General features: G+C 37.0%; 1 protein-coding gene across 1 annotated transcript in view; it reads left to right on the plus strand.

Annotated features, from left to right (window-relative positions):
* The first annotated feature begins 237 nt into the window (after positions 1–237).
* The window catches only part of LOC137949359 (separase), a 29,080-nt gene continuing 2,814 nt past the window's right edge, over positions 238–26,503 (plus strand). The window contains exons 1-21 of the mRNA XM_068795433.1: positions 238–428; positions 584–692; positions 782–907; positions 8,198–8,491; positions 8,572–8,679; positions 8,805–9,026; positions 9,136–9,246; positions 9,359–9,505; positions 9,675–10,049; positions 10,149–10,238; positions 12,649–12,912; positions 13,002–13,125; positions 13,238–13,747; positions 13,864–14,089; positions 14,170–14,275; positions 14,500–14,676; positions 18,292–18,347; positions 18,427–18,656; positions 18,742–18,982; positions 19,127–19,517; positions 19,638–19,862. Of these exons, the coding sequence (XP_068651534.1) occupies positions 238–428; positions 584–692; positions 782–907; positions 8,198–8,491; positions 8,572–8,679; positions 8,805–9,026; positions 9,136–9,246; positions 9,359–9,505; positions 9,675–10,049; positions 10,149–10,238; positions 12,649–12,912; positions 13,002–13,125; positions 13,238–13,747; positions 13,864–14,089; positions 14,170–14,275; positions 14,500–14,676; positions 18,292–18,347; positions 18,427–18,656; positions 18,742–18,982; positions 19,127–19,517; positions 19,638–19,862 (4,323 nt within the window). The remainder of the gene's footprint in view (positions 429–583; positions 693–781; positions 908–8,197; positions 8,492–8,571; positions 8,680–8,804; positions 9,027–9,135; positions 9,247–9,358; positions 9,506–9,674; positions 10,050–10,148; positions 10,239–12,648; positions 12,913–13,001; positions 13,126–13,237; positions 13,748–13,863; positions 14,090–14,169; positions 14,276–14,499; positions 14,677–18,291; positions 18,348–18,426; positions 18,657–18,741; positions 18,983–19,126; positions 19,518–19,637; positions 19,863–26,503) is intronic.

The raw sequence follows: 26,503 nt of genomic DNA on the forward strand, positions 1-26,503 counted from the left end.
CATCCTAAAACTCTTCTAAGTTCAGTTGAATGGACCATCCTAATTCTTTTTCTTCTTTTTCAGGCCTTTATTCCTTGTGCTACTGTTTTGAATCTTTATGCTGCTGGATTGATTCTTACTGAAGGTGCCAATAGGGGATGCCTCCAAAAGTTGGCTGCTTCACTTGATTCATCACCTACTTGCTTTTGTACAGGGGAGGTTACTCATTCAGAGAAGGGTCCAAAGGCCTGTAGCAATATGCATGGTGGAGTCTCTCTATTCTCCTATATATGTGCTCTTGATTTCTTGTGCAAACCTTTTGCAGACAGTGTAAATACAGTTTGGAAGCATTCAATTTCAGAAAGTGAAGACATTCCATTTCTCTCTGATATAAGTGCTATTCAAGATCTGTTCCTTCATTTGTGTCATGCATTTGTTGTTGGATTAAGGTAAGGGATACTCTGCTGCATGATCTCTTGTTGTAGTTCTTTCAGAAAAAAAATTGAAGAAAAACTTTCAAAGTTTGAACAAGTTTTTCTTTGATTTTCAGCTTAATTATTTTAAGAATTATGTGTTGTGCCTACTGGTCACTTGGTTTGTACAGCAATGCATGTGACAGAGAAAGAGAGAGGTTGCATGAGAAACGCTCGATATTGTTTCATGTGGTAATGGCAGCATTTAGAGTCTCTCTGAGGACAAGTCGGAAATCCCAGGTTTTCACGGTTCATGATTGTTACATAATTGTCCCTTTTATCTTAACCATTTAAATTTGACCTGGGAGCTTACATTGTTGTTGTTTCAGGAGTGTGTGAATTTGATTGATTCTGTACTTTCTCAAGATTGGATTGAAGCCCAGGAAATAAAGTTTCTCATATCTTCTGTTTACAATGTTGGAGTATCTTTTTTTAATAATAAGCAGCTGGAGAAGGTATTGTCTTGCTTGATTCCATATCCTTTTCTGTCGTAGAAGACTTGTCATGTATACTTTTAGATTGTGATGATTTTATTTTATGACATTTTGATTATGAAATGCGCATGCTATTTCTTAATTATGTTGTGTAGAAAATAATAGGAAAGAGAAAAAAGAGAGAAAGGAGTAGAGAGAGATGCATGAGAGAGTTAGAGAAGAGCACGAGAGAGAGCACTTGTTAGGGGTCAGAAATCAACCCCTCTGTATTATATGCTCACTTAAGTGAAAGAACATCTAATTACAATAATACCCCTTTACACATAAACATTTAAGAACTCTCTAAATACAACTTGAAATAAAAAAAATGAAAATTGAACCATAAAAACTCTTAACATGAAGGCCAATTTTACTAATATCCTATGAGGAACATACAACAATAGTAAATGACCAAACTACCCTTATATATGAATTTCAACACTCCTCCCTCAAGTCGGAGCATATATATCGAGAAAACCCATCTTATTATAAAAAATTACAAATTCTTGCTTGCCTAAAGCTATAGTAAAAATATCACCAAGTTGATCAGTTGACCTCACAGAAGGAGTAACAACAACTGTACTTATAATATCACAAACAAAATGGCAATATGTTTAGTCTATTTTGGGTTGCTGAAAATGAAATTGCAGCCTAGGTATCATTGTACATCTTCAAGCTTCTTTAGTAGGAAAGTCTAATTCTTGTAACATCTATCTCACTCACGAAAGATCATTAATAGTGTGAGCCATTGCTTGATATTTAGCTTTTGCATCAAAGCGAGCCATAACATTCTATTTCTTATTCTTCCAAGTAAGTTTCTACCAATGAAAGAAAACACTTTGAGGTAGGCTTTCTATCCAATTTAGACTTTGCATAATTAGCATAAGAATATCCACTACTCTGTAAGTGACTATGAGGCTCATACAACAACCCTCTCCCTTGCATACCCTTCAAATACTGGAATATCCTATATGAAAGTGTCTAAGTGAATCCTTTTGTGGTGCTCCATAAATTGGCTAACTACAATGACAATAAATGATACGTCTGGTCGAGTTACTATGGTATAAATAAGTTTGCCTATTGACTTTCTATACATGATCTTGTCTTTAAGCTTAGAACTATTATCTTTATGGAAACCGTGATTTATTTCCATAGGTGTATCAGCTGGCTTTGCTCCCAATGAACCATATTTTTGAAGCATGTCTGTCACATACTTTCTTGGTGTTATAATAATTCCTGTATTACTCCTTGCTCCTCAATTCCAAGTAAATACTTGAATGAAACCAAACCCTTGGTTTCAAAGTGTTTTGTGAAATGTTCTTTGATTTCTTCAATGACTTTCTCATTTCTTATTGACAAGACTATATCATTAACATACATAATCAATGCGACAACTCCAGAAGATCTCTTTTTGAAACGAATAATGAGTGTTCACAGTGACTTCTAGGAAACCTCAATCACATGACTATTTGGCTGAATTTATCGAACCATGCTTTGAGATTTTGCTTGAGGCCATAAATAGCTTTGTTCAGCCTACCTACTTTTCCAATTTTCCCCTTAGCAACATACCTTGGAGGTTACTCCATGTAAAACTCATCGGTCAAATCTCCACACAAAAAGACATTTTTAACATTCAATTGGAATAACCCATGTTAACTACTACAGAAATTAATATCCAAACAGAGGACAACCGTGCAATAGGAGTATACTCTTTAGCCACAAGTCTGGCTTTATACCTTTCGGTCGACCCATTGACATTGTACTTCGCTATGTACAACCAACGACTGCCAACTATTGTAGCATCTGGTGGTGGGTCACATAAAGTCCATATACCTCTACCAATTAAAACTTCCATATCCAAATCCATAACATATTTCCAATAAGGAGATAATAAGACTTCTTGCATTGAAGAAAGAATAGAACATGAAGACAATAATAATGCACAACTTTTGAACGAACTAGATACAAAATAAAAAATGAAACAAACTTGGAAATGAGATGTTTAGTACCATAGTTAGTACAAGAACAAACACCTTTACGGAGATAAACAAGAAGATGCAAATCACTTACCTCTGAGGCCTCAGATGAAGAGGGCACTGGTGTTGGTGGAAGAGAGGGTTGTGTAAATGGCCTTGGAAGGTGTTCTTCGTTTATAAACTTGCAACGACTTCGGTGTTGGTGGATTAGCTATAGTCATAATGCCAGAGGTATCCTCCATAGGACAAGGTATATCACCATCCACCTCAAGCAAAAAGAAGTAACAGACTCAACAGACTGAGAAATAAGGAGCACTTTCGAAAAGGTTGTATATGCACACACATACGATTTTTTTATGGACGAATAGTAACATTTGGATCAGCTTATTTGGACCCGATGCTTAAAGGGCTCCTTCTAGGCCGCTTTAGCTTACATAGTCTTCATGGCGTCACTACTCCTCGCTCTAGCCACTCAACAACTTTGGTTTGGTCCCTCTATGCACCTCCTTGAGCTAAGTTCTTCGTTTGGTGCGCTTGTAGAAATAAAATCCTCACATTCGACAACTTAGGTGCGGAGCTCAAATACCAGACCCTTTCTGCCCCTTTTGCTACACCTCTCCAGAATCACCCAACCACGTGCTCCTTCACTGGCATTTTGCCTAGAAAATTTTGGCCAACCTTCTGAACCGGATTGACATCCAATACTGCTTCACTTGTGACTCCCATCTATGATTCACTCCCTCATTGACTCTCGACTTCATAAGCTAGGTGGAATGCTTGTCTCCAACTGCACGGTTCATATCCCTTGGGCACTCTGGAAGGAGAGGAACAAAAGGAAATTTCAATTTAAGGTTTCCAGTGCCTCTGTGCTTGCTGATTCTATTGTTCGTCAGGCCTCTACTTGGCTCCTTATGAAGAAAGAATTCTTCTACTTAGACAGCTCACATCTTCGTGGAAATTGGCGACTTGTTGCAACCATGTCTGGGTCCACCCGTTTCTCCACTATGGAAGTCTGGAATCCTCCTCCACCCTAATGCTTCAAGTTGAATTTTGACAGCAGTGCCTTTGGCTGTCCAGGCCCTGCGGGCTTCGGTGGTGTCATCCACTCGGGCAATGGCAGCTTCCTGCTCTCATTCGCTGGCCCCCTTGGCATCTCAAACTCTACCTCGGCTGAGCTTGCTGGCCTCTACCACGGCCTTGCCATCTTTCATGATCGGTTCTCTGGTCCCCTTATCATTAAGGGGGATTCCAAGGTGATCATTGATTGGTGTGCTAATTCTAAAATTCCCTCGTGGAAGCATTGGGATGTCTTCTTAGATATATGTGCCATTACCTCCACCCTCAATTGTACTTGGGCACATGTGCCCAAATCAGCCAACCACCTTGCGGATTCTCAAGCTAGACGGGGCACATCCCTTCAAGCCCTTGTTGTGTTTGGGAGCCCCCCTTTTTTAGGTTGTATCTTCTTTTCTTTTCTTTGTCTTAATAAATTCACACTTTTCATTAAAAAGAAAAAATGATACAGATCCATTTGTGCAGATTGAATTGGGTTGTAGTTTTTGGATTGTTTCCTCTTCAATTGACCTAGTTGTTATTCTAAGAGGTTTTATGCATATTAAAGGTGATTTTTCTTAATCCTAAATGAAATTTTGTGGCTTGTGTAGTCAATATACCTGCACATATTACTTTTGAATCTGCTAGGTGTTTGATTAAAAGTTTGTGTGAAGAAGGTTGTTGTGCTATTGCTATTGTGTTGGTGGATGTCATGGAAGATTTTGGAGAAGTGATTACTCTTGTTAGTTCCTTAGAGATTGCAGAAAACAAAGAGTATACTCAGATTACTTTTGTAAAGCTAGATGGGAGGAATTATTTGAATTGGTCCTAGGCGGTTAAGAAGTTTTTGATTGCAAAAGGAAAGCTAAATTATTTTTTGAAAAAGTGTGTAAATAGACTATAAAAGCGAAGAGTAAGTACAAACAAACCTAGGTCTGAGAGCCTTCCTCCACAATAAGGTGTTGGAGTGAAATGCCAACCTTAACCTGGGTGTCTGCCAAGTGATTAGCAGAACGAGGAATGTGCTTCCAATTACAGTTCAAATGAGAAATTAAATTACATATTTCCGAGTGCAAAAATATATTAGAGAAGATCTACTTGTTCACATAACTAAATTGAGAGGCCAAGGGCTATCGAGTACAAACGTGGTTGCTAAACTCTGTGCTGCCTCATGTTAGTAATTAGGTTATAAATTAGGTTATAAATTGTGAAACTGCTAAGGATATGTGGAAGATGCTAGAATCTATCTTTTTTTTTTTTATATAAAAAAAAAACAACTTGTCTCGTGTGTATGGATTATATTTTAAGTTTTTCAGGAAGAGCAAGGGAGACAAAATTGAGATGGAATATTTTATTGAGATACCCCATTTCATCCCTTTACTATTGATCCTATGAAACCAAGAAAAATGGATGAACAAATACAATTTGCCAGATTTTTGGATGGATTGGGGCCATAATATGAGGCTTTAAGAGCACAGATGTTAGCGGATGATGATGTTCTCACTCTTGAGAAAACTTATAATAGGATAATTAAAACATCACTTATAGTGGTGTCTAAAACCAGCAGGGAACCTAAAACTTCAGATGCTACAACCCTTAACCGATCCTCTACTCCTCGATTTGAGACAACTAGGGGGAGAGGAAGAGGTCTAGGACGTGGTTTTGATGGAGGAGGTAGAGGCCGAGGATGTCGAGATAGGAAATGTTCACATTGTGGAAGGACCAACCCTAATTTAGATAAATACTGGAAGAAGTTTGGAAAACCACCATAGGCTATCTCGTTTATATCTGAAGACATTGGAAGTGCATAGGAATCCAACCACTAGTCCACAAGATGAAATTTGGCAATTACTCCATCTTTTGGGACAACTCACTATTATATCTATGATTGCTTCTATATCTGAAGACATTGAAAGTACATCTTTGCTCATGGCACTCTAGCTACGCTAGGTACGCCTGTAGTACATATCTTTTCTCAACCATAATGTGTTATTGATTTTAGGGCTTCAACCCATATGTTAGGTAAGTCATCCTTGTTGACCAATTTGTCTCCTACTTCCTTGTGTAAGTCTGTGACATTACCAGATGGATCTTCCTCTGTTATAGGTGATGGAGTGGTTCAACCAACTCATTGTCTTTCATTATCATATACTTCATTGTGTGTTTTACGATTTGCAAGCGAGGATGATGATTGGTTCCGGACATGAAAGAGGAGGCCTCTACCATCTAAATGCCAATCTAGCTACGATTATGACTTCTAAGTTTGGGACATCCATCTCTGTTAAAATTGCATAAGTTTCTTCTTATTCTTCCTTCAAATATTTCATTTTAGTGTCGATCATGCCAACTTGGGAAGCACCATAGGATTTCTTTTCTATTGAGTAGTAGTCATAGTATATTTCCATTTGAGTTAGTCCGTTCTTATGTCTGGAGTCCCTGTCGGACTTCCATTTTGTTTGATTTTCATTATTTTTTAACTTTTACAGATATCTGTAGTAGAGTTACCTAGATGTAGGTAGAAATCTGATGTCTTTGATGTATTTGTAAAAAATTTCAATGAAATAAAAACTCAATTTGGTGCTTCAATTTGGGATTACTCATCAACCATCATGTGTGTTTACTCCACAAAAAAATGGAGTTGCAGAACGGAGAAATTGCCATTTGTTAGAAGTAGCTCGTACTCTACTGTTTCAGATGAATGTCCCCAAGTTGTCTTGGGGAGATGCTGTTCTAACCTCTTGCTACTTGATTAATAGAATGCCATCCTTTGTTTTTGGAGAAGTTCCACTGCAAGTTTTGAAACCAGAATGCTACTTATTTGAAGTCACACCCAGGGTGTTTGGTTTCTTGTGTTTTGTTCGTTCATTTGGTCCTCACATTGGCAAGTTGTCTCCTCAGGTTGGTGAGTGCATTTTCTTGGTTATTCGTGTAGTCAAAATGGTTATAAATGTTACGATCCTGCTAATAGGAAAACTTACATTTTAGTAGATGTAATATGTTTTGAGATTACACAATTTATTAGTGCATCACCGAAACTTCATCTTATTCTACTGTGGTTGCTGAGTCCCCTATTCTTGTTCCAGTTATGGATAGCCTCTTTGTACCTTCAACTGTTTTGCCTCATCCACTATTACAAGTATATGGATGCAAAAAGTTACATAGTGAATAGCCCAACGGACTGCAACATCAAGGCTCCTCTATGGCCCCCTCTGATGGGGTTGGATCATCTTCCTCCCAACCTATAGATCTTGCTTTCATTGATTTGCATCTTCCTATAGTTATTAGAAAAGGTACTCGTCATCCTATTTCAAAGTACATTTCTTTCCATAATTTGTCCTTTATTTTGGTTTGTTGTTGCTTCACTGTCTAGTGTTTCTATCCCTACTAAAGTGCAAGATGCCTTGTGTTTGCTTGAGTGAAAGAAAGCTATGGATGATGAGTAAGATGCTTTGCAAACTAGGAAAACCTGGATCGTAAGGTCTTCTATTGGTTTATGTATATTTGTTGGAGGATATTTGGTTAGTTGGAAGAGTAAGAAACAAAACTAGTAGACGTTCTAGTGTTGAGGTGGAGTATCGATCAATGACTCACATTGTACGTAAGCTCATGTGGATTCATTATTAAAGGAAATTAAAGTTGCAGTTGGATAACCTGTGATGCTTGTGTGTGATAATCAGGTAGCTATTTGCTCGCATCTTCCATGAGAGGACAAAACATATTGAAACTGATCTTCATTTTGTGAGATGCAGTTAGCGATGGCGAAGTGATTACCCTATATATCAAGACTATTGAGCAGATTGGTGATATATTTATAGAGCCTCTTGGAAAGTGAGACTTCAATAACCTTTGTACCAAGATGGGTTTGATTGATATATATTCCCCAGCTTGAGGGGGAGTGTTATAAGTCAGGGGTATTTTAGTCATTTCATAAATGTGGGAAATCTGTAATAATTTAGCTAGAAGATCCCAGATAGGTAGTGGAGTTGGGTAGTTATTATGTAACTTTTTAGTTTGTTTAGGAACTGTTTTCTGCCACTTAAGTACACGTCCCCAGGTGAGGGGCAAAGTAGTGTTTTTTGTAATGCACATTAAGTGGATTAATAAAAGGGAGATGGGGGTCGATTTTCCCCCATCGTGCAGGCTCTCTCTGGAGTCCTTTCTCTCTATTCCTCTTCCTCTTCTCTTCTTCCCTGTTCAATCTCTTTTCTATTCTCATTTTCTTACATTTATTTTTCCTGTTCAGGCGTCAATTGCTTTTGCACTATCTCACAGAGCATCATGGATCCATGTCTCTCTTCTCTGCCACAAGTTTACACATCAAGTTGAGAAAATGAACAGAGATAAGGTATCAGATGAAATGATTAAGGACTCTGTTTCTGATGCATGTGCAAAGACTGCAGTATATTTAGATGTTCTCCATCAATCTGGCAATTCTAGCACTGATATAGTAATTGTCAACTGCCTTCGAGATTGGTCTGCTGCTAGAGATCTGTTGAACTTGGGTGGTCCTGTTGTTTTGGTGAAGCAGTGGGCTAAGGTGTGATATTTTAAACTTTTTAATTTTTAATCCTATGGATTATGTGGTTCATGTAGCCTAATAGTGGCATGGCTTTTTAGATACTGTGTAAAGATGCTTTGAGTACTGAAGCAGCAGATAAAGCTTTAAGCCTCTGTTCCTTACTGCCTTCTTGTTCAACACAAACTATGGCCATCATTTTGGAGCAGGTTTCATCCTTTCTCTGCTAGTTTTATTGTTACCTGCTGTTTGTGACCTTGTTGAAAGTAACTTTTTGTTATTTTAAGCTTTGTTGATAATAAATCCTGTATTCTGATTTTGTTTTTTTGTTCAGGAGCTCTTAGCTTATTCAGAGTTAGAATCTCGAAACCCAAGTTTTTGCCAAAAAATGCAGTTGAAGATTATTTCGATTCTTCTGAAAGATATATATGGCTCTAAGAATTGCCCTTTAGAAATGTCAAAGGTTCTTTTGAGTAAGGGAAGGCTCATAAGGTCTTCTGCAGTTGATGGACTAAAAAACTGCATTCAGTGTCTGTCTGAGGCTATTTCTGTATTGGTAAGGTCTTCTTCTTCTTCATTCATAGCCAACTTCAGAACATGAAATATTAAATTCTAGTTATTTGGCGACAGTTGTGTGGGTGACACTTGAATGATTACTGAAACAGAAGGATATACTTGATGAACCTTCAAAAAGAACTCCTTCAGTATCCCATCAGTTAGCTTTGACTTATTGCTTGCATGCACTCTGTATCCAAGAGGAGGATCAAAATTTGAAGGTGAGATTTTTGTTTGGAAACGGTACCTAGTGAAGGCTTGATGTTGTGCTGTTGTATAGAACTGTATAAAGTTTCCTCTAAAAATGTTTCAATGTTCTTGTTCCCTGAACAGGTCATCTTGCATGATATTTCTTCTGCATTAATGTTGTGGTCAAGCATAGACATTCAAAACCATTCGATGTCAGACAGTCATGTAGATTTTCTTCCTGAGAAGACAATACCATTGCTTTGTCATGTGGCCGATCTTTTATCATTGAAGGTAGCCTGAAATTTGAATTCTTTCACTTTACCATAGATGCAATGCCACTTGGGGCCTTTAGTTGCATTTCATGTTATCCTTCACTCTGCATGTCTCTATGTGAAGTTATATAAAGGCCTACCCCTGGCTCAAACGAAATCTTATTATGCTCACTCAAATACAATTTCAGGGCTGCTTGGAATTTCAGTTTGATATTTATAAGTTGATCATCACTTTATCCAAGCGGCAAGACATCTCAATGGAGAGATGCTTAGCATTGTTATGGGGAGCTCGAAGGGTGAACCATCCATTTTGTGTTTTTCCAATCAGTGAAAGTTTCTTACTGAACTTATCAAACCAGTTTGGTAGTCATGTGGAGTCCTTGGATTTTTGGATTAGTTGTATTGAAGATTATCATCTCCAATCAATGTTGGGTTTCTGCCAGAAGCTTCTAATTCCTGATTCAATATCGTTTCAAGTTGATGGAGAGCTTTGTAAAACATTATCTAGAGTGAACATTTCAATTGAAAGAATAAAAGAGGCTGCATCTTCGCTTATTTCCAGTGTACGTTCTCTTGATATTGTTTTAGATTCTTTCTTTCAGAGTAAACACCTACTTAGACTAACTAATGTTTATTGCTTTGTGTCTCCTTTTTAATCTCAGGTTCCTGTGTCCAATGAATCAGCTTTCCTAGCAGGATATCTTTACTATGACTTGTCTGAAAGACTTATTTCAACTGGACAGTTGTTTGAGGTAAGTTGGATCAAATGTAATATGAAGTTTCTCCTTTTGTTTTTTGTTAAGATTCTCAATTGATGACATAAAGCACAGAAGATTAAGAATTCCGCAAAAAGAGGAGAGAAGAAAGGAATAGTTGATAGGTGAGAGAGTGCTCTAAAAGAGAGGGTAGAAGCTGTCAACTTCACCTCTTAAACCCTTATTATTAGGTTAATAAAACAATTTTTTACAAAAATACCCTTCACTTTTATCTAGAGAGTAAGTCATATGAATAAACTAAATCAAATACCCCTAAACACAAATCTACTAAAACTTGACAGTTTTGGTTGCTTGAGATTATTTATCAAGTAATCTTTACATTCTTGACCTTGAAGATCAAATTGTCTGGCTAATATCATCAGAACTGGACCAACTACTGACTGAGAACAGTGACTGGGTCTGGTTTAATCAAGTTAAGCCAGTGGTTCAACCAGGCTGACATGATGAAGGAATGCAAATTCCGTTTGCACACAAGGGAAGGACACGAGGAAAAAGGGGTCTGTCCTGCCCTTCGCCTTCTTGCTGCATTTTTCTGCATGTGGTCCTTCTGTTGTCGGTTAGGGTGGGTGGTACTTCGCTCACCTATAGAAGAGGGATCCCTGACCTTCTTCCCTTGTTCTATAAATTGTACTGGAAGGGGGAGGAAGTGATCATTCGAATTTAGCTGGTTCAGACAGGGTTGTTGACAGACACCTCTCTGTTGCCCTGGATTTTTCAATTTCAAAACCAACATGGGAACCAGTTTTGGTTGAGCCTGTTTCAATCAGCTGGTCCAGTCTGGTCCTGAGAACACTGATCTAGGCGTTGGGTAATGAACCTTGAATGAAATCACTAATCTTCATGAACACACTATCAGCTTAAAGTTATAAACCCTTATCATATGGGTAGCATAGATGCTACTGAATCCATGGTTTTGTGGTAATGGTAGATCAATATACGAAAAAGACTTGGTTTACTATGTCATTTAATATCTTAGAATCGAAGATTATTGCCACTTTGTGCTTGCCACTACCTGTTAGTCAAACAAGTTATTAAGAGATTGCAGTTCATTGCGAAACATTTTGAGGTCCATTATCTTTGTGGGGAGGTGATTATGTCTTTCTGTGTTCCTGCTGTGAATGTACCAGATAGACCCTATGAGACATCACCCAGACTCTCAGAGGCTACACAACCCTGTAAGAGAATTAGACAATGTTTCTAGTGTTGGTTTGAAAATTCAAGATTAAGCATGGAAAAAAGATGAAATAGAGAGAACATTCAAGAAGAAAAAAATGTTACAGGATACACAGAGAAGAAGTAGAGTGTGAGGGATGAACAGGGTTTGATTGGTCAACAGATGATCCCCTCCTTTTCTCTTTGTTTAAAGTTAAAGATGAGGTAAAAGTGCGGCAATGTTCCTCATTACAGTTCTCAAACTATAAATAACAAGTAAACTAACTAAATTTCCATTGACACGCCAAGTTTTTATTGCTGAATGTTCTCCCTCAAGCCCAGAACCAGAATATCTTATAGGCCTAGCTTGGCTCAAACATTGGTAAAAAGAGGCAACACTATGGTCAAAATATTACCTTAACTGATCCTTGAACTGTTCATGTTTTTTTTTTTTAATGAATGGTGCGTATATTGATAAAAAGGAGAAGAAAAATTACAAACCTAGGTCCAGGGGCCTGACTCCACAACAAAATATTGAACTGTTCATGTTGAGTGCACGTCTTTGTAGAAATCATAATAGCTCAAATAAAAGTGATAATCTACCTCAATATATTATATAATGAAATATCAGATTGCTAGCATAAAGACTGCTTCCTCATTATCACATGCCTTCTTCATAAGAATAGTAACTAAAAGGTTGACCATTTTAATCAAATATTTAATTGACAATAACAATTCACGCATAGTATAGGCCATATGCTTTATATTCTACCTTAATACATGATAATTGTTTATTTCTTTGGGGGAAGAGAGCGCAGGGGAGGGGGTGTTTAGTGCATAAAGAAAGTAGTCCACTTTAGGAAAGAGGAACTGAAAGTTTATTGTAGGATTATCCACCAAAGAATATGCTTTTTTGTGTTAGTCACATGGGGGGACTTAGGCCTCTGCCTCAATTGCCACATGGGGGTTTTCCAGTGTGAGGTCTTGGGTTCAAGTCTCACCAGGGGTAAAAGGGGTATGTGCATGTATCATCGACATTAAAAAGAAAAAAAAAGCTTTTATTTTCAGTTGTAAGGTTGAGATGGAGTTTAATATCATGCTGCTGCATCTCACTTAATCATTCTCTAGATTCTTCTCTGATGCCTTTGCCTCAGGTCATATTTAATTTCTGATAACTGCACATATTGAAGCTTAGCGACAGAATTTTTCTAATGGGTTGTTTTTGCTACTTTAGGCACTTGCATTTGCAAGAGAGGCACATCGATTGCGGACAAAACTATTAAACAGGAAATTCATATATTCTGTTGGGGCCCAATTTCAAAAAGGTGTCGAGACAGGGGATGCTATTCATAATAATGAAAGTGATAATATCTTCCTTCAGGCAACTGGGTCTCACACTACAGAAATATGGCCCAATTTCACTAAGCTACAAAACTTGGAAGAGTGTATTCTTAGTCCCTGGAATGTACTCCAGTGTTACCTAGAAAGCTGCTTGCAGGTTGTTTTCACTTTCTTCTGGTATTAAAAGCATATTCTTTGATTTGGTAGTTTTAGCTTATGAAGTCTCATATATATTTTTAATGATAGGTTGGTCTAATCCATGAAAATATTGGAAATGGGGCTGATGCAGAAGCTTTTTTGCTGGTGGGGAAGAAGATATCGTGTGTGCAGAGCTTACCACTTTATAGAGTTGCTTTTGGATGCTTCTTAGGTTAATTAATCTATCATTTCTCCATATCTTATTCATAATTATCATTCTTTGTTTTCATATGGAATAACGAAACCATTTTAGGCATTTCTTAATTGCTTGTTCTTCTTTCCAGGTCGAATATATTGCCAGAAAGGTCTCTGGAGTTTAGCAGAAGATGAACTTGAAAAAGCCAAACAAATTTTGTATGATAGCAACTCAAGTATTTGTGCCAATTGTAAACTGAAGTTGGAAGTTACTTTGGATCTTCAGATAGGTGATTTGGCTAAAGGCTGGTCTCACCTTACCACTCAAGTCAAGCCTTTGAGAAATAAATATAGTGGTCTAGATGTCTATAGAACAGCTTTAGATAAATTAAATCTTCCAGATCTGAAAAATGTGGCAGTGAAGAAGGTTAACAACTCTAACAACCGATCAGCTTGTTTACGGAGGAAACAAATATTAAAGCCTGAAAATAGTGTCAAGACAACCAGTGCTAGGGTTCGTTCTTGTCATCCTATTGTACAAGTTGATGAGGATCTTGTTAGGTGTGATGATGTGGAAAGAAGGTCCTTACAGGACTTTATTTCATTGAAGTGGGAATTTCATCGGAGATGTCTTTCACTAAAGTTGCTTAGTAGGATGGGTAAGGGCTTCTGACCTGAGTATTTTCCAAAAAATAGGGAATATTTACACTGGATATTGCTATTGAGATCGGTTTTCAGCTGAACCTGAAATCCTGCCTTCTATGTTCTTTTCCAGGAAAATGCATGAGAGCCCACAGTGAAGTCCATGAGCTACATAAAATATTCCTTCAAAGCATCTCACTTGTGTTCAAGAAATACAAAAGTTCCCATACTAACGATAATTCTGATCTGCTTAGGCTCATGGGGGAGAAGAGCATTCACATGTTTGTTGTGGAATATGCAACTTTATTATATGATGTCAGCTCGTTTTCTATGCAAAACCTTTTTTCAGAGCAAACTGGGTGAGTCATCTGTAACGGTTGATATTGAAATCTTAATTGCATTTGGTTGACTTATTATATTATTCCTTTTATGCCTTTAGCAAAATCAAGTGCTGTGCTCTTTGCGATATCGAGGTGTCAAGAGTTGTTTCCTGGCTATTGCAAGCTTTTGTACTTTGTCGTGAGCTCCCTTTACTTCTAGAGAAGGTAAAAAAATTCCTTTGATCTCTATCATGTCTACAGAGTTGTTTCAATATTTTTTTTAGTGTCTACATTTACTTTCTGGTGGAAGTTAATATGTTTTCTGTCTGAAAAGTTTCTCTTGCAATGACTTTTGACCTGTATTTTGTCAATAATGTAAATCTTCTTAACCAATTGTTCTTTAAAAAAAAATTGTGACTGAATTTTTAATTTTCATGATGACACTGCAGGTGGCTAGGCTCCTTGCTGCCCTATTTTTCCTTTTGACTGTTACAGAAAATTCTTCATTACCAATGCACTGTGGTAAATCTCTCTCTTCAGTTCATTGGGCGGCATATTTTCACCAAGCTTCAGTTGGTACTTACATAAGTCAACATTACCTTTCCAGTACAAGTGTAAAGCTTAAGGTCTGCAACTCTTTATCTGACCCTTCAAATTAATTCTCTTTTAGACCTACCAACACTACTGTTATGAAATGACCGAACTACCCTCGAACTCTAATGCTTCTCCTCAAGTTGGGGCATATATGTCTAGAAACTGTAGCTTGATACAAAAATGAACAAATTCCTGTTTCACTAGGGCCTTTGTAAATGCATATCCAATCTGATCTGTTATCTTGAGATATGGAGTGATCACTTTTCTAGACAATGAATGAAATGCCAATCTACCTCTATATGTTATGTTCTCTCATGGAATATTGGGTTGCTAGCAATAAAAATAGCTGTTTGATTATCACATTTCAACACCATTGGCGTGTTTGATGCTAGACCAAACTCATTTAATATAGGCTTCACCCACATATGTTCATTAATAGTGTGCCATTGTTGAATATTCATCCTCAACACTTAACCTTGCCACAAAAGTCTGTTTTTTACTCTTGCAACTTACAAAATTATCAGCTACAAACACAATACCTTGAAGTTGACCTTTTGGTCTAGCTTGGATCCTACATAGTGTGCATTCGAATACAATCTCCAAAAGGCTTGTAATTTGTAAGAAAATCCGAAAATCCTCTACTAGGAGCTCCTTTTAAGTATCTTATGATCCTTAGGCAGCCTCATGGAGAATCTTCTTGGGATTCTCCATGAATTGACTCAACTCCTACAACAAAAAGGTATAGCAAGACTAGTCACAGTGGCCTAGATCAACTGGTCAACCAACCTTTTTTTCATTGTTTTATCCTTGAGTAAAGGGTTTCCTTCATCATGTAGATTCAGATTGACCTCCATAGGAGTCTCTGCAGGTTTTGCTTCCAATACTTCTATTGAGACAATACCATACTACTCTTACCTTTAACAACTTTTGTACCTAGAAAATATTTAAGTGACACTATATCCTTAGTCTGAAGTTTTTATTTTATTTTTTTATTGAGATCTCTACTTCTATAATCCCCTTAGTATCATTACTAGGTAGCACCATATCAGCTACATATACCACCAATATCACCATATTTGATGATCAATAAAGAATAAAAAATGAGTGATCACTATGGCTGCTAGCAAATCTCAAAGACATAAAGACCTTACTGAACTTGTCAAACCTTGCTTATGGACTTTGTTTTAAGCCATAAAGTGCTTACTAAAGCTTGCATACCTTACAGTGTTTCCCTGAGTGACATACCTTGGAGGTTGCTCCATATAAACTTCTTCTTGCAAGTCCCCATATAAGAAAACATTTTTAATATCTTAATATGAAATAGAATAAACTTTATTTAAGCCACTGAAAGAAGTATTCAAACATTACTCAACCTTCCATAGGCAAGAAAATATAAAAAACATCCACCCCATAGGTCTGGTATTGCCTTTAGCAACCAATCATGTTTAATAGTGGTCCATTGTTCCATCAACAGTATATTTCACCGTGTAAACTCACCTACATCCAACAAACGCAGCTCCAACTAGTGTTCTCCTAGCAAGCAAAACAACTATTTTCTCAATCATTCCACTTAGGGGACACCACGACATCCTATTCTTTAGTGGCAATGGATATAGTGGAAAAAGACAAGGCAAATGATAAAAAAACATGTGATAAAGAATCAAAGAAGACAAAATGAGAAATGCTATACGATTTACCTTTCTGGAGATCAATAGGAAGATCAAGATTACTAACTTTTGGAGTTGTAAGCATGGAGGAAGAAGGTAAGGGCAATGAAGAAGATCTTGGCACAAACTTTTGGCGATAACCCTGTTGAAGAGCAAGTATGGAAGAGTCTTACGTGTATCTGACAACAAAAAGTCTCAAAGAGTCATAATTAATATGGTAGAGTCTTACAGGAGTCTCACAAGAGGAAGTCTCACAAAAGAGTCTTAATTAAAGGTGTTTTAGTTATGTTAGTCTTCTATTTATGTTTAGTTGTTCAATTGTTATAAGATTTATCTTTTAGTGTTTAACTTTGAGTGCTACTAGGACAAGGGTAGTTTAATTGTAATTGGATTTTACTTGTTTTCTCTATTATAAATAGAGGCTCATTGTACTCAAATTACAACAAGTCAGTGAAGTTTTTCTTTTTTCCAGAAATTTAATAGGCCCTTTGTAGAAGGTTTTATCCCTTTGTAGAAGAAGACGTTGTATTACGTGTTTTATTGGATTGAGCCTGGTTCTATCCTAAAATGACTAGCCACTTAGGAGGCTTATTGTTCAACCTTGTAACCCAATACCATTTCTTAATACTTATCAAAGTGGGACTTTTGCCCACTCAACTTTTTCCCTTACATCAAGATTTAGACAACGCATTTGAGATGTGGACACAAACTCTTAACGAAGCATACAATATACAAACTCCCAACAAAGCACAAACTCGGCCCATGCACATATCTTGCTTTGATACCACTAATGGATTGAGCTTGATTCCATCTCAAATGACTAGCCACTTAGGAGGCATATTACTCAACCTTATAACCCAACACCATTTCTTATCACTTGTCAATGTGAGTCTTTTCCAACTCAATATCGTTCTCATGTATAAAAAAATACAAGGAATATTAAAAAATCCTTAGAAAAAACACTTAAATTATGTTTTATCTCAAACATACATTAACCCAAATAAAAATTTATTGAATTACTCTTATATATAATTGGGTAATGGGTTAATCAGGTATGGAATAACCCTTAACCTTTTCACTTTTTTTTTTGGGTAAACTGTAAATGGGTATTTGGGTAAAATTACTGACTACATAATTGCGTAAGAATTTCTATTTTGTTTTTATTCCATTTTCATTTCATTTAATAAAAGATAAATAGAAAATCAGGTAAAAGGATAAAATTGAATCCCCTAAATCTATTATCATTTAAATACAGCTTGAATAAAGGAAAATATTGTTCTTATTGCTTAAAAGTCATTGTTTGCTCATTTGCTTGGACTACATGGTTTTAACCGTACTGACTATTATATTAAAGATTTTTGTTATTCTTATGAGGCTCACTTCTTTGATCATCTTGTTGGAGGTTATGTAAAGTATATGATTATTTAGGATCTTTTGAACCTAACAAAAACCAAATTTAGTATCTTTTGGAAACAAATTTATGTTTCTTTGTCGTCAAATATATTATAAAGTGAGGTTTGTGCAGTATCTGGTACTTGAAATTCACTTTGTTCCAGAATGGCAGATACGAAGTTCTATGTCTACTGGTTTTGATATAAGAAAAAAAAAAAAAAAACTTAGCAGCCTTCCAAAACCCAGTATGTATTGCTCGATGAGTAATATGTATCGGTTATACAGTTAATAACAATAATAGATGGAATAAACACATATTCTTATGGAGGTAAGTACATAAGAAAGTTCATTTTTAGCCAACTTACATTGATACAGCCAAGAAATTCTGCGACACAGGTAAACCAAACTAAACCTGTACTGCAGTTCATACTGTTGAAACCTGCCTGGGTCGTTACGCTCAAAATCCCATTCTTTGGGTGCCCCACTTTTTTAATGAAAATGTGCTTGAATCATGCCTGTTTCTTCTATTGTAAGTTATTTCTGACTGTTTATCTTATTCTTTATTTTTGGAATTTGATTGCCTAGCAGGGAGCACATTTTACTGGATCAGAGGATCATGTTTCCCGGACATGCAACTCTTGCAGGTCTTTTGACAAACATGCTATTGTCTTCTTTAAAAGGTTTTATATGTGAAATGATTTTTTTTTCATTGGGCTTTTGCAGATTAGTGCCTGAAAAACTTGAAGATCTTGAAAATTTTGTCGAAACTTTCTTCAATGGCCTGCCTAATGTTCCTATAGTTTGCATAAGTATGCTTGGAAGGAATTACGCTAATCTGGTTGGACAAATGCTTCATGTACCCTCAACATTTCCAGCTTGGTTGCTCTTCTCACGCTTTTATTCAGATAGGAAACCTTTCATAATGTTTATACCTGTAGATTCATTTGTTGAAGGTACTGGATTTATCAGAGAGAGATAGTATGTAAAACTTGGTTCTTTCTGGTGTTAATTGTGATACTAATCTTGTTTTCCATTTAGAAAATCAAAGTGGTGATGATGATCCTACCACACCTGTTTCTGAGGGAAACAAGTTCAACCAGAAGTGGATATGTCCTTGGGGCTACACCACGGTAGATGACATTGCTCCCCAATTTAGATCAATCTTGGAGGAGAACTATCTGTCAACGTCAAACCCACCCCAAGTTGATACTCAGAAAACCAGGATCAAGTGGTGGATTCAGAGAACCAGGCTGAATGACCGACTTGATACATTCTTAAGGTAGGTTTTTAGGTATGTATATATCTGAAGCAGGAGTTAATATTTAGCTCACAGCACATTAATGTTTTATGATTTTTTTTTTTATCTATGCAATGATGACAGGATTTAAGAATTCTTATTTGAAGTATAGTTGCTTTCTTGCAGAAATGTGGAAGATTTGTGGTTGGGCCCTTGGAAATGCTTACTCTTAGGGGAGCCTTCAAACACTGGGAACTTAGACAAAGTTGTTGCGAAGTTGAGGGTTGATCTAAGACGTAAATGCAACTTTGAAATACATGAACATCTTCTCAGAACAGTTGTTGGTGGGGCCTCATCTGTTGCTGAATCAGAACAGTGTGTCTCACAATTAGTGTTGTATAAAGGCTACCTTGGTAGAGGTGGTGCTTCTGAAAGATGCGAACTGTTCTCTTCTTTTTGTGGAGTTGGTGGCTTATGTGGATCCCCTCACCAACTGATTGTGGAAGCAATTGAGAAGGTAGCAGAAGATGTAGTTGACAGGGGACCAGTGGTCTTGGTGATGGATGCTGACATACAGGTGGTGATTGGCAGCACTCTGAAGCTTTAACCAATGATTGCCATTAACAACAAAAAAAAAAAACCATTTTAGTTCATTTCCTACCAAGTGTATGTTTTGATGGTTTTACTCTTGATACAGATGCTGCCTTGGGAGAGTTTACCTGTGCTGAGAAAGCAAGAGGTATATCGAATGCTCTCTTTGCAAAGCATCCGTGTGGCACTGCACAGAGAGAAAGTTAGAGGTTTTTCTGATATGTTTCCTCAAGTTGATCCTGGAGATGCATACTTTGTATTGAATCCCAGTGGTGATCTGAACAGCACCCAGCTTGAATTCGAGGAATGGTTTAAAAACCTGAAATGGGAGGTAGTTTCTGTATGCATTTCACTCTCTCACATACACACTGATACACACATACACAAAAGAGGAAAGTAGAAATAAATGAACATGATATTAGGAACAAGAAGCACTCTGGTTATAAGGCAATAGAGAGTTGATAGTTACAATTTTTCTTACTGTGTGTTTTCTGTAAAGATTGGGTGGGAATGGTGGCAATTGGTAGGGGATTGATTATGGATGTGGTAAGATGGTGGTGGTGGTTGTTGGTTAACTAGCTAGCTTTGCAAGCAACAAATCCTCTAGAAAAGATGGTTTTGTTTAGAATTCACTGGGTTGCGTGTCTTTCTAATATTGATAGAGAATGAATACAAATGGACCATCTAAGTTATGCCTATTCATAGAAGCCCACAAATACCAGTTGTTGACACAAGTATTTGGACTTAATTTTGTTGGATTGAGTTTGGCTCTATCCCAAATTACTAGCCACTTAGGAGGCCTATTGCTCAATTTATAACCCTACAAAACTTCTTAACACTTATTGATGTGAGGCTTTTCCCACTTAATAAACATACTACTAGTCAACAAACTCTTGACTGTGACAAACTTTATTGACTCTGACTCTTGAAAACGATCAAGAAATTGGTTCATCATTTATGTCTTTATGTTTGGTTTTTGTATTTCATTTAAGCATTTTGTTTTGTGTGGGCTTTGGTGCTCCTGTGAAGAGGCATGGATTATTGAATGGTAATTGTCATAGACATCCCTCTTAGATGCTTTATGTACGTTCCTAGGTCTTATTTTTATATGCGATTGTGTAATGAGAATCTAGTGGAAAATTTTAGTCTTATTGTCTGTTTAATTCAATGGAAAAATGAAGGCTTATTGCCTAAATTGCCCTGAAATATGGTCTAGTTGCTGACATACCCCTGTGTTTTACATCAATACCTACATACCTTTACTATTAAATGCTATCAATTAGCTTTAACTTGGGCTTGTGGAAGACGCAAATACCCCTGAATTGATAACATTGTGTGTCATCTATTTTATGTGCGTATGAGTTTTTCAATGTAGGCCCATTCAAGTGGGACCAGCATAATATCAGTTTAAGAAAATGATATGAGATCCACATAGTGATTCATTTATGCCCAAATTGCTTATGTGAGCTACATGAATTCACAAATATGAACAATTTTGGTGATATTGTAGGCATAAGTAAACATTTATTTGAAACTTAGGGACATGAGGGCAATTGCACCATATTTCAAGGGTATGTAGGTAATTAATTGATGTAGAGAAGCTAACCGAAGAGTACTTGAATACACTTCATAGATCTAAGCCTGATCAAGGACCAAGTCTTTATTGCTTGGAGTATATATTTTTCATTGATTTTTCTGTTATTTTTGTATTTAAAGGTTTAAGACATTTTTATCCTTTATTAGTTATAGCCAATAGGGATATTTAAAGATGTTTTACCTTAAGTATCAATTTAGGATTGTAGTGCACATAAATTGGTTAAAAAGAAATAAGAATTCCAGCAATTGTCGTTGCTCTTGCCTCTTTTCTCTTTGTGTCCTTTAGGGTTTTAGCAAAAAAACCCTCGATTCTTGACAATCCACTGCGTCAAGTGTTATAAGAGCAGGATTTTCCTGCAATGGCTGCTGATCAGCATGAGGGAGGTGTTGGTTCACAAGATAGGACTCATACATTAGGAACAATTTTTGGGAAGTCTGCAAGGTCTGTAAACATCCATACAACAAATGACTGAAGCAATGACACGCTTGCAAATCCAGCAACCTGGGACTATTCCTATCAATGATGGGGCTTGTGATCGGGTAGTTCAAGAGAGAGATTACCCAATTAGGAGGGAGCATCGATGAACCAACAAATCCTGCAACTGCCACCTGTTCTAGATGAATCCAGTGAGGAAGATTTTGGAAAGGGTAATCAAGGATTTACTGGGGGATGACCTTGTAATCATAATGATGACTACAAAATAAAGATTGATCTTCCTTCTTTCAATGGATAACTTCATATTGAAGATATCTTGGATGGGCTACTTCAAGTTGAAAGATGTTTTGATTATGCAGACACACCGAATCATAGCAAGGCTAAATTAATAGCCTATAAAAGCTGAAAGGAGCATTTGCATGGTGTGAACAACTTTAGATGACATGTAGAATGGGGAAGGCTCTATGAGTACAATTCTACGTCAGTAGAGCTTCATGGACTCCTCTCTGGGCTCCGTGTTTTCAAAGACAAATGTAGCGGTCCTCCTCATATTGAAGGGGACTCAAAGGTGGTCATTGGATGGTGTGAGTGTCCATCCCCTCCCCCGTGGCGACATTGGGATATCTTTCGGGAGATTTTAGAAATTACTTCAATTGTATCTTGTATTTGGTCTCACATTCCGAGATTCGCAAATTCGGCAGCAGATGTGCTTGCCAAGCAGGGAGCTACCCTACAATCACTGGTTTTAAGGGATCTGCTCCCTCCTCTTTTGTAATTTCTCTTGTTTTTATAAATACATCTTTATAAAAAATAAAAATAAAAAATTGTTTCGGTGATACCAGAATTGTTGAGAGGCACACAAATTGTTCGAGGACATGCCATTGAGTTCTTTTGGCTCTCATGTCGTAATGATCTAACTGAAACTGATTCACAAATGGCTTCTAGGTTTATTAGAGGGTTGGCACCCATTTTACAATAGAAAGTATCTATGCAAGAAGTGTGGAACTTAAATAAAGTTATTTGCTTGGCTATAATAACTGAAACACATTTTGGAAAGTTTTTTTATAAAGGTCAATCAGTTGGGAGATCTTATATGGGAGATTTATCAAGTTTAAAGCAAATCAAAACAAGGGCAAAGAAGTTATTGAGGAAGATCAACAAGCAAACTTAGGCTTTTAGCCCAAGGCTAGACGTCCACCCATAACACAAGCCTGTCAAAGGAGGAATTCTCAATCCTAAGGACAACTAAGTGGCAGGTACAGCAACAAAATTAGCAACAAAATCCTTATGCATACCCTGGAGGTAGAGCATGCTACCGATGTGGCTGGAAAAGGCATAGGGGTAATACTTGCACCCAACCTCGAGCTAAGGGATGAATGTTGTTAGCCTAGGAGATGATGACCAACATGACCAGCTTGTAGATAATTTGGTTGATGATGTTGAAGCCGTGGATGTTGAGCTTGGTGATGCACAATGGGCTTATGCTGATGAAGGAAAAAGCTTTAGAGTAGTAAAAGACTCCTAATTACAAACAAAAGACTCAACTAGATTCATACCACAAAATGTTTGGAACCCTATGCATAGTAAAAGGATTAGTTTGTGATCTAGTGGCTGACAGAGGTGGCAGAGAAAATATTGTAGCAAAGGTGGTGGTAGACAAGCTTGGCTTACATATGTTGCCTCATTCAAATCCCTATATAACTTCTTGGAATCAAGATGGACACCAATAAAATATTACCAAGCAATGTAAGGTTTCTTTTTCCTTTGAAAATGTCTACTTTGATGAATTATCATTTGATGTCGTTCATATGGATATTAGTTAGTAAATCTTGGAGAAACCATGTCAATATGATTATGATGTTACCCATAAGGGGAAGGATAATTTTATCATGTTTCATAAGGATGGGAAGAAAATGTCCTTGCTCTTATAGGAATGAAGACCAGCCAAAAACTTTTTAAGTGGATGGGTGTTTCCTTCTCACAGAAAAATTTTTAGAAGATGCCAAGGAAATTTGAGGGATGTAAGCCTTGGTTAATAAAGGAGAAGAACCATGAGTTTACATGTGTCTTTCTTGAAGAATTACCAGATGAATTACCACCCATGAGAGACATTCAGCATGTTAGAGATTTGATGCTGGGTGCTAGTTTACCTAACTGGCCCAACTAAAAAATGAGTCCCATGGAACATGATATTCTTCAAAGACATGTGGAAGAGTAATTAAAAAAAGGATTATTGCATGCAAGCGTGAGCCCTTGTGTTGTCCCTGCCTTACCCCAAAAAACGATTGTAATTGGAGAACGTGTGTGGCGAGCAGGGTTATTAACAGGATTACTATCAGATACAAGTTTCCCATTCCAAGGTTAGATGACACTGTTAGATATGCTTGATGGTGCTAGGTATTGATTTACATAGTGGATACCATCAAATCAGATTAAGACCCGGTAATGAATGAGGGATTGCTTTTAAAACCAAGGAAGGTCTTTATGAATGGTTGGTCATGCCTTTTGGGTTTCCCAATGCCCATAGCAGCACTTTCATGAGGCTTATGAACCATGTGTGTTGGAGTTCAGAGGTATTAGTGTCTTTTTATATGTGCATGTGTAGTCCCTCTAGTGACTTAGGTTCGGTAAAGTGATGGAATGTTATTGGGTGTCTTTTGTATGGGTTATTTGCTGTTTTAATTAGCTCTTTATGTAAAATAGTGCTAGAGGGGTAATATGGTCAATTCACTTAATTTTTATTTAAATTGCTTAATTAAATAGGTTTAGAGGTCGATTTCCAACTTCTAACTATGTGTTGGCCCTTGGACCTTTTCTCTCCTTCTCCCTTTGTTTCTTTCATTTCTATCTTCTCCTTTTCTGCTTCAAAACTTCTTTTGTTTAGTTTTTATCATGATATTAGATCAATAGGTCCAGGGGGAGTTCAAGTTTTTTATCTTTCTTCTTGGTACTTGCGACTTCTACAGGTAAGTATTCTTTACTTTCTGTTTTGATTGTTTTTAAAGTTTCAACTTTTCCTTCATCTGTGTACCAAAACCTATTGGTTCATGGCTTAATGTGCTGTCAAGTACTTACTTATGTACTGTACCCGATTTCTGGGCATGTGACTGCCCCTTTGTGAGTTTTCTTATAGGATTTTTATTGACTGTATTTTGGTGGTGTTTCAGTAGAAGTTCGTGAGATTGATATTAATAGTGTGTAGTGGGCTTTGTTAAGTGTCTATTACTTGTTTCAGTGCTGATCAATTGGTTGTTTGAGCATCAGCATTCATATCTTCTATCATTTCCTGCTCCTAGAGAAGTTTTATTGTTTGCGACCTATAATTTTCATTCCTTTGCTGTTGGTGACTGCAATTGGTAAAAGATTGTATAGTGGCAGCACGAGAAGAAGACGTTACTCCTGCTAGAGATTCCAAAAAAATTGAGAAAGATTGTACTTCAATTCAAATTATGTCGGTAAAATTAAACAGTTCGAATTATGCTTACTGGTCTGATTCAGTTTAGACGTATCTTAAGGCTAAAAGAAAGCTTTTATATATATTAGGGATGGTCCTCCAATCCCATTGAATGGAAAACTAGGAATCAGATAATTATGAAGTGATATCTTGGATTGTCAATAGTGTGGAGCCCAAGATTGGTGCACAAATCCTGACTTGTAAAACTGACAAAGGAACTTGGAAACTCTAAAGTCTCTTCATTCTCATCAAAGTTATCTATCATGGATTTATGATTTGTATTCTTAATATTATACTATGATGCATGGGAGTAAGAGTGTCACTGATTATTTTGATGAGATGTTGGCTGTCTTTAGGAAATCAACATCTATCATCTTCTTACCATTGATGCAAAGGCTCCCAGAAAGAAAGAAAATCAGATGCAGGTGTCTCGGTTCTTACACGGTTTAGGACTAGAATATAATGCCATCCGACCATGGTTATTGGTAAGATGATGATGTGCCTACTTTAGAAAAGGCCTTCTCCAGAGTTTTAAGAGTTGAAGGTGCAATTAGTTTTAGTGATAGAAGTTCTAAATTGGTTGATGCATCGACTATGGATTCTCTCTCCAAACAAAACAAATCAGAAATTACTAGGGGTCGTGGAGTTGGAGGTGGTGGATGTTGTCATAGTAGAGACGGAGGTGATTGTGGTAGAGGTCGAGGAGATAGAAAATGCATACATTATGGCAGAACAAACCATCAGTCTGGCAGGTATTGGGATAAATTTGGGAAGCTTGCATGGGTTAATTCTAGTGTGACAGGGTGGTAATGGTGAGCCTACTGTGTCTATTCAAAATCAAATTCAACAGTAAGTTCATAAGTTAAGGACAATTGTTTGCTTCTTCTGGTAGTTCGGTTTCTAAGCCTACTTCCACTACCAGTGCCACCCTTGCAACTTCAGGTATGCTTGCCTTATGTGTCTTCCTCTCCTAGTTGGATAATTGACTCAGGTGTTTCAGCACACATGTCAGCTATGTCATCTCAGTTATATCCTTAATTGCATCTTCTCTTCATAAATCAGTTGTGTTGGCAGATGGTTCCAGGTCTAATGTTTAGAGGGAGGGTGTGGTTCAGCCACATCTTGTTTATCTTTGTTATTTGTCCGATATGTTCCTAAGTTTTCCATCAATTAATTATCTCTAAGTCGATTGACAAAATCAATGAATTGTACTATAACGTTTTTTTTGAAACTTAGGATTCCATGATGTATAATCACAGCAGAAGAAGATTAAGGGGTGCAAAGAAGAAGAAGCGTTTTGGAGAGAAGGTTTTAGGAGGAGAATAGGAACAGTGACAAATTTGGAGAAAAAAGGAGGAAGATTAGGGTTATGGACTTGTCCAGACCCTCTCCCTTAAGTTTTATTTATAGATATCAAAAGTACTAATATTACAAGAATACCCTTCAAGTAAGAGTGAATAAGAGACATAAATCATAAACTAATTAC

Source organism: Aristolochia californica, unplaced genomic scaffold (genome assembly GCF_029961685.1).
Source record: "Aristolochia californica isolate CCGP_79_NKW_82.1479 unplaced genomic scaffold, dmAriCali1.0.hap1 SCAF_14, whole genome shotgun sequence".
Taxonomy (NCBI): Eukaryota; Viridiplantae; Streptophyta; class Magnoliopsida; order Piperales; family Aristolochiaceae; genus Aristolochia; species Aristolochia californica.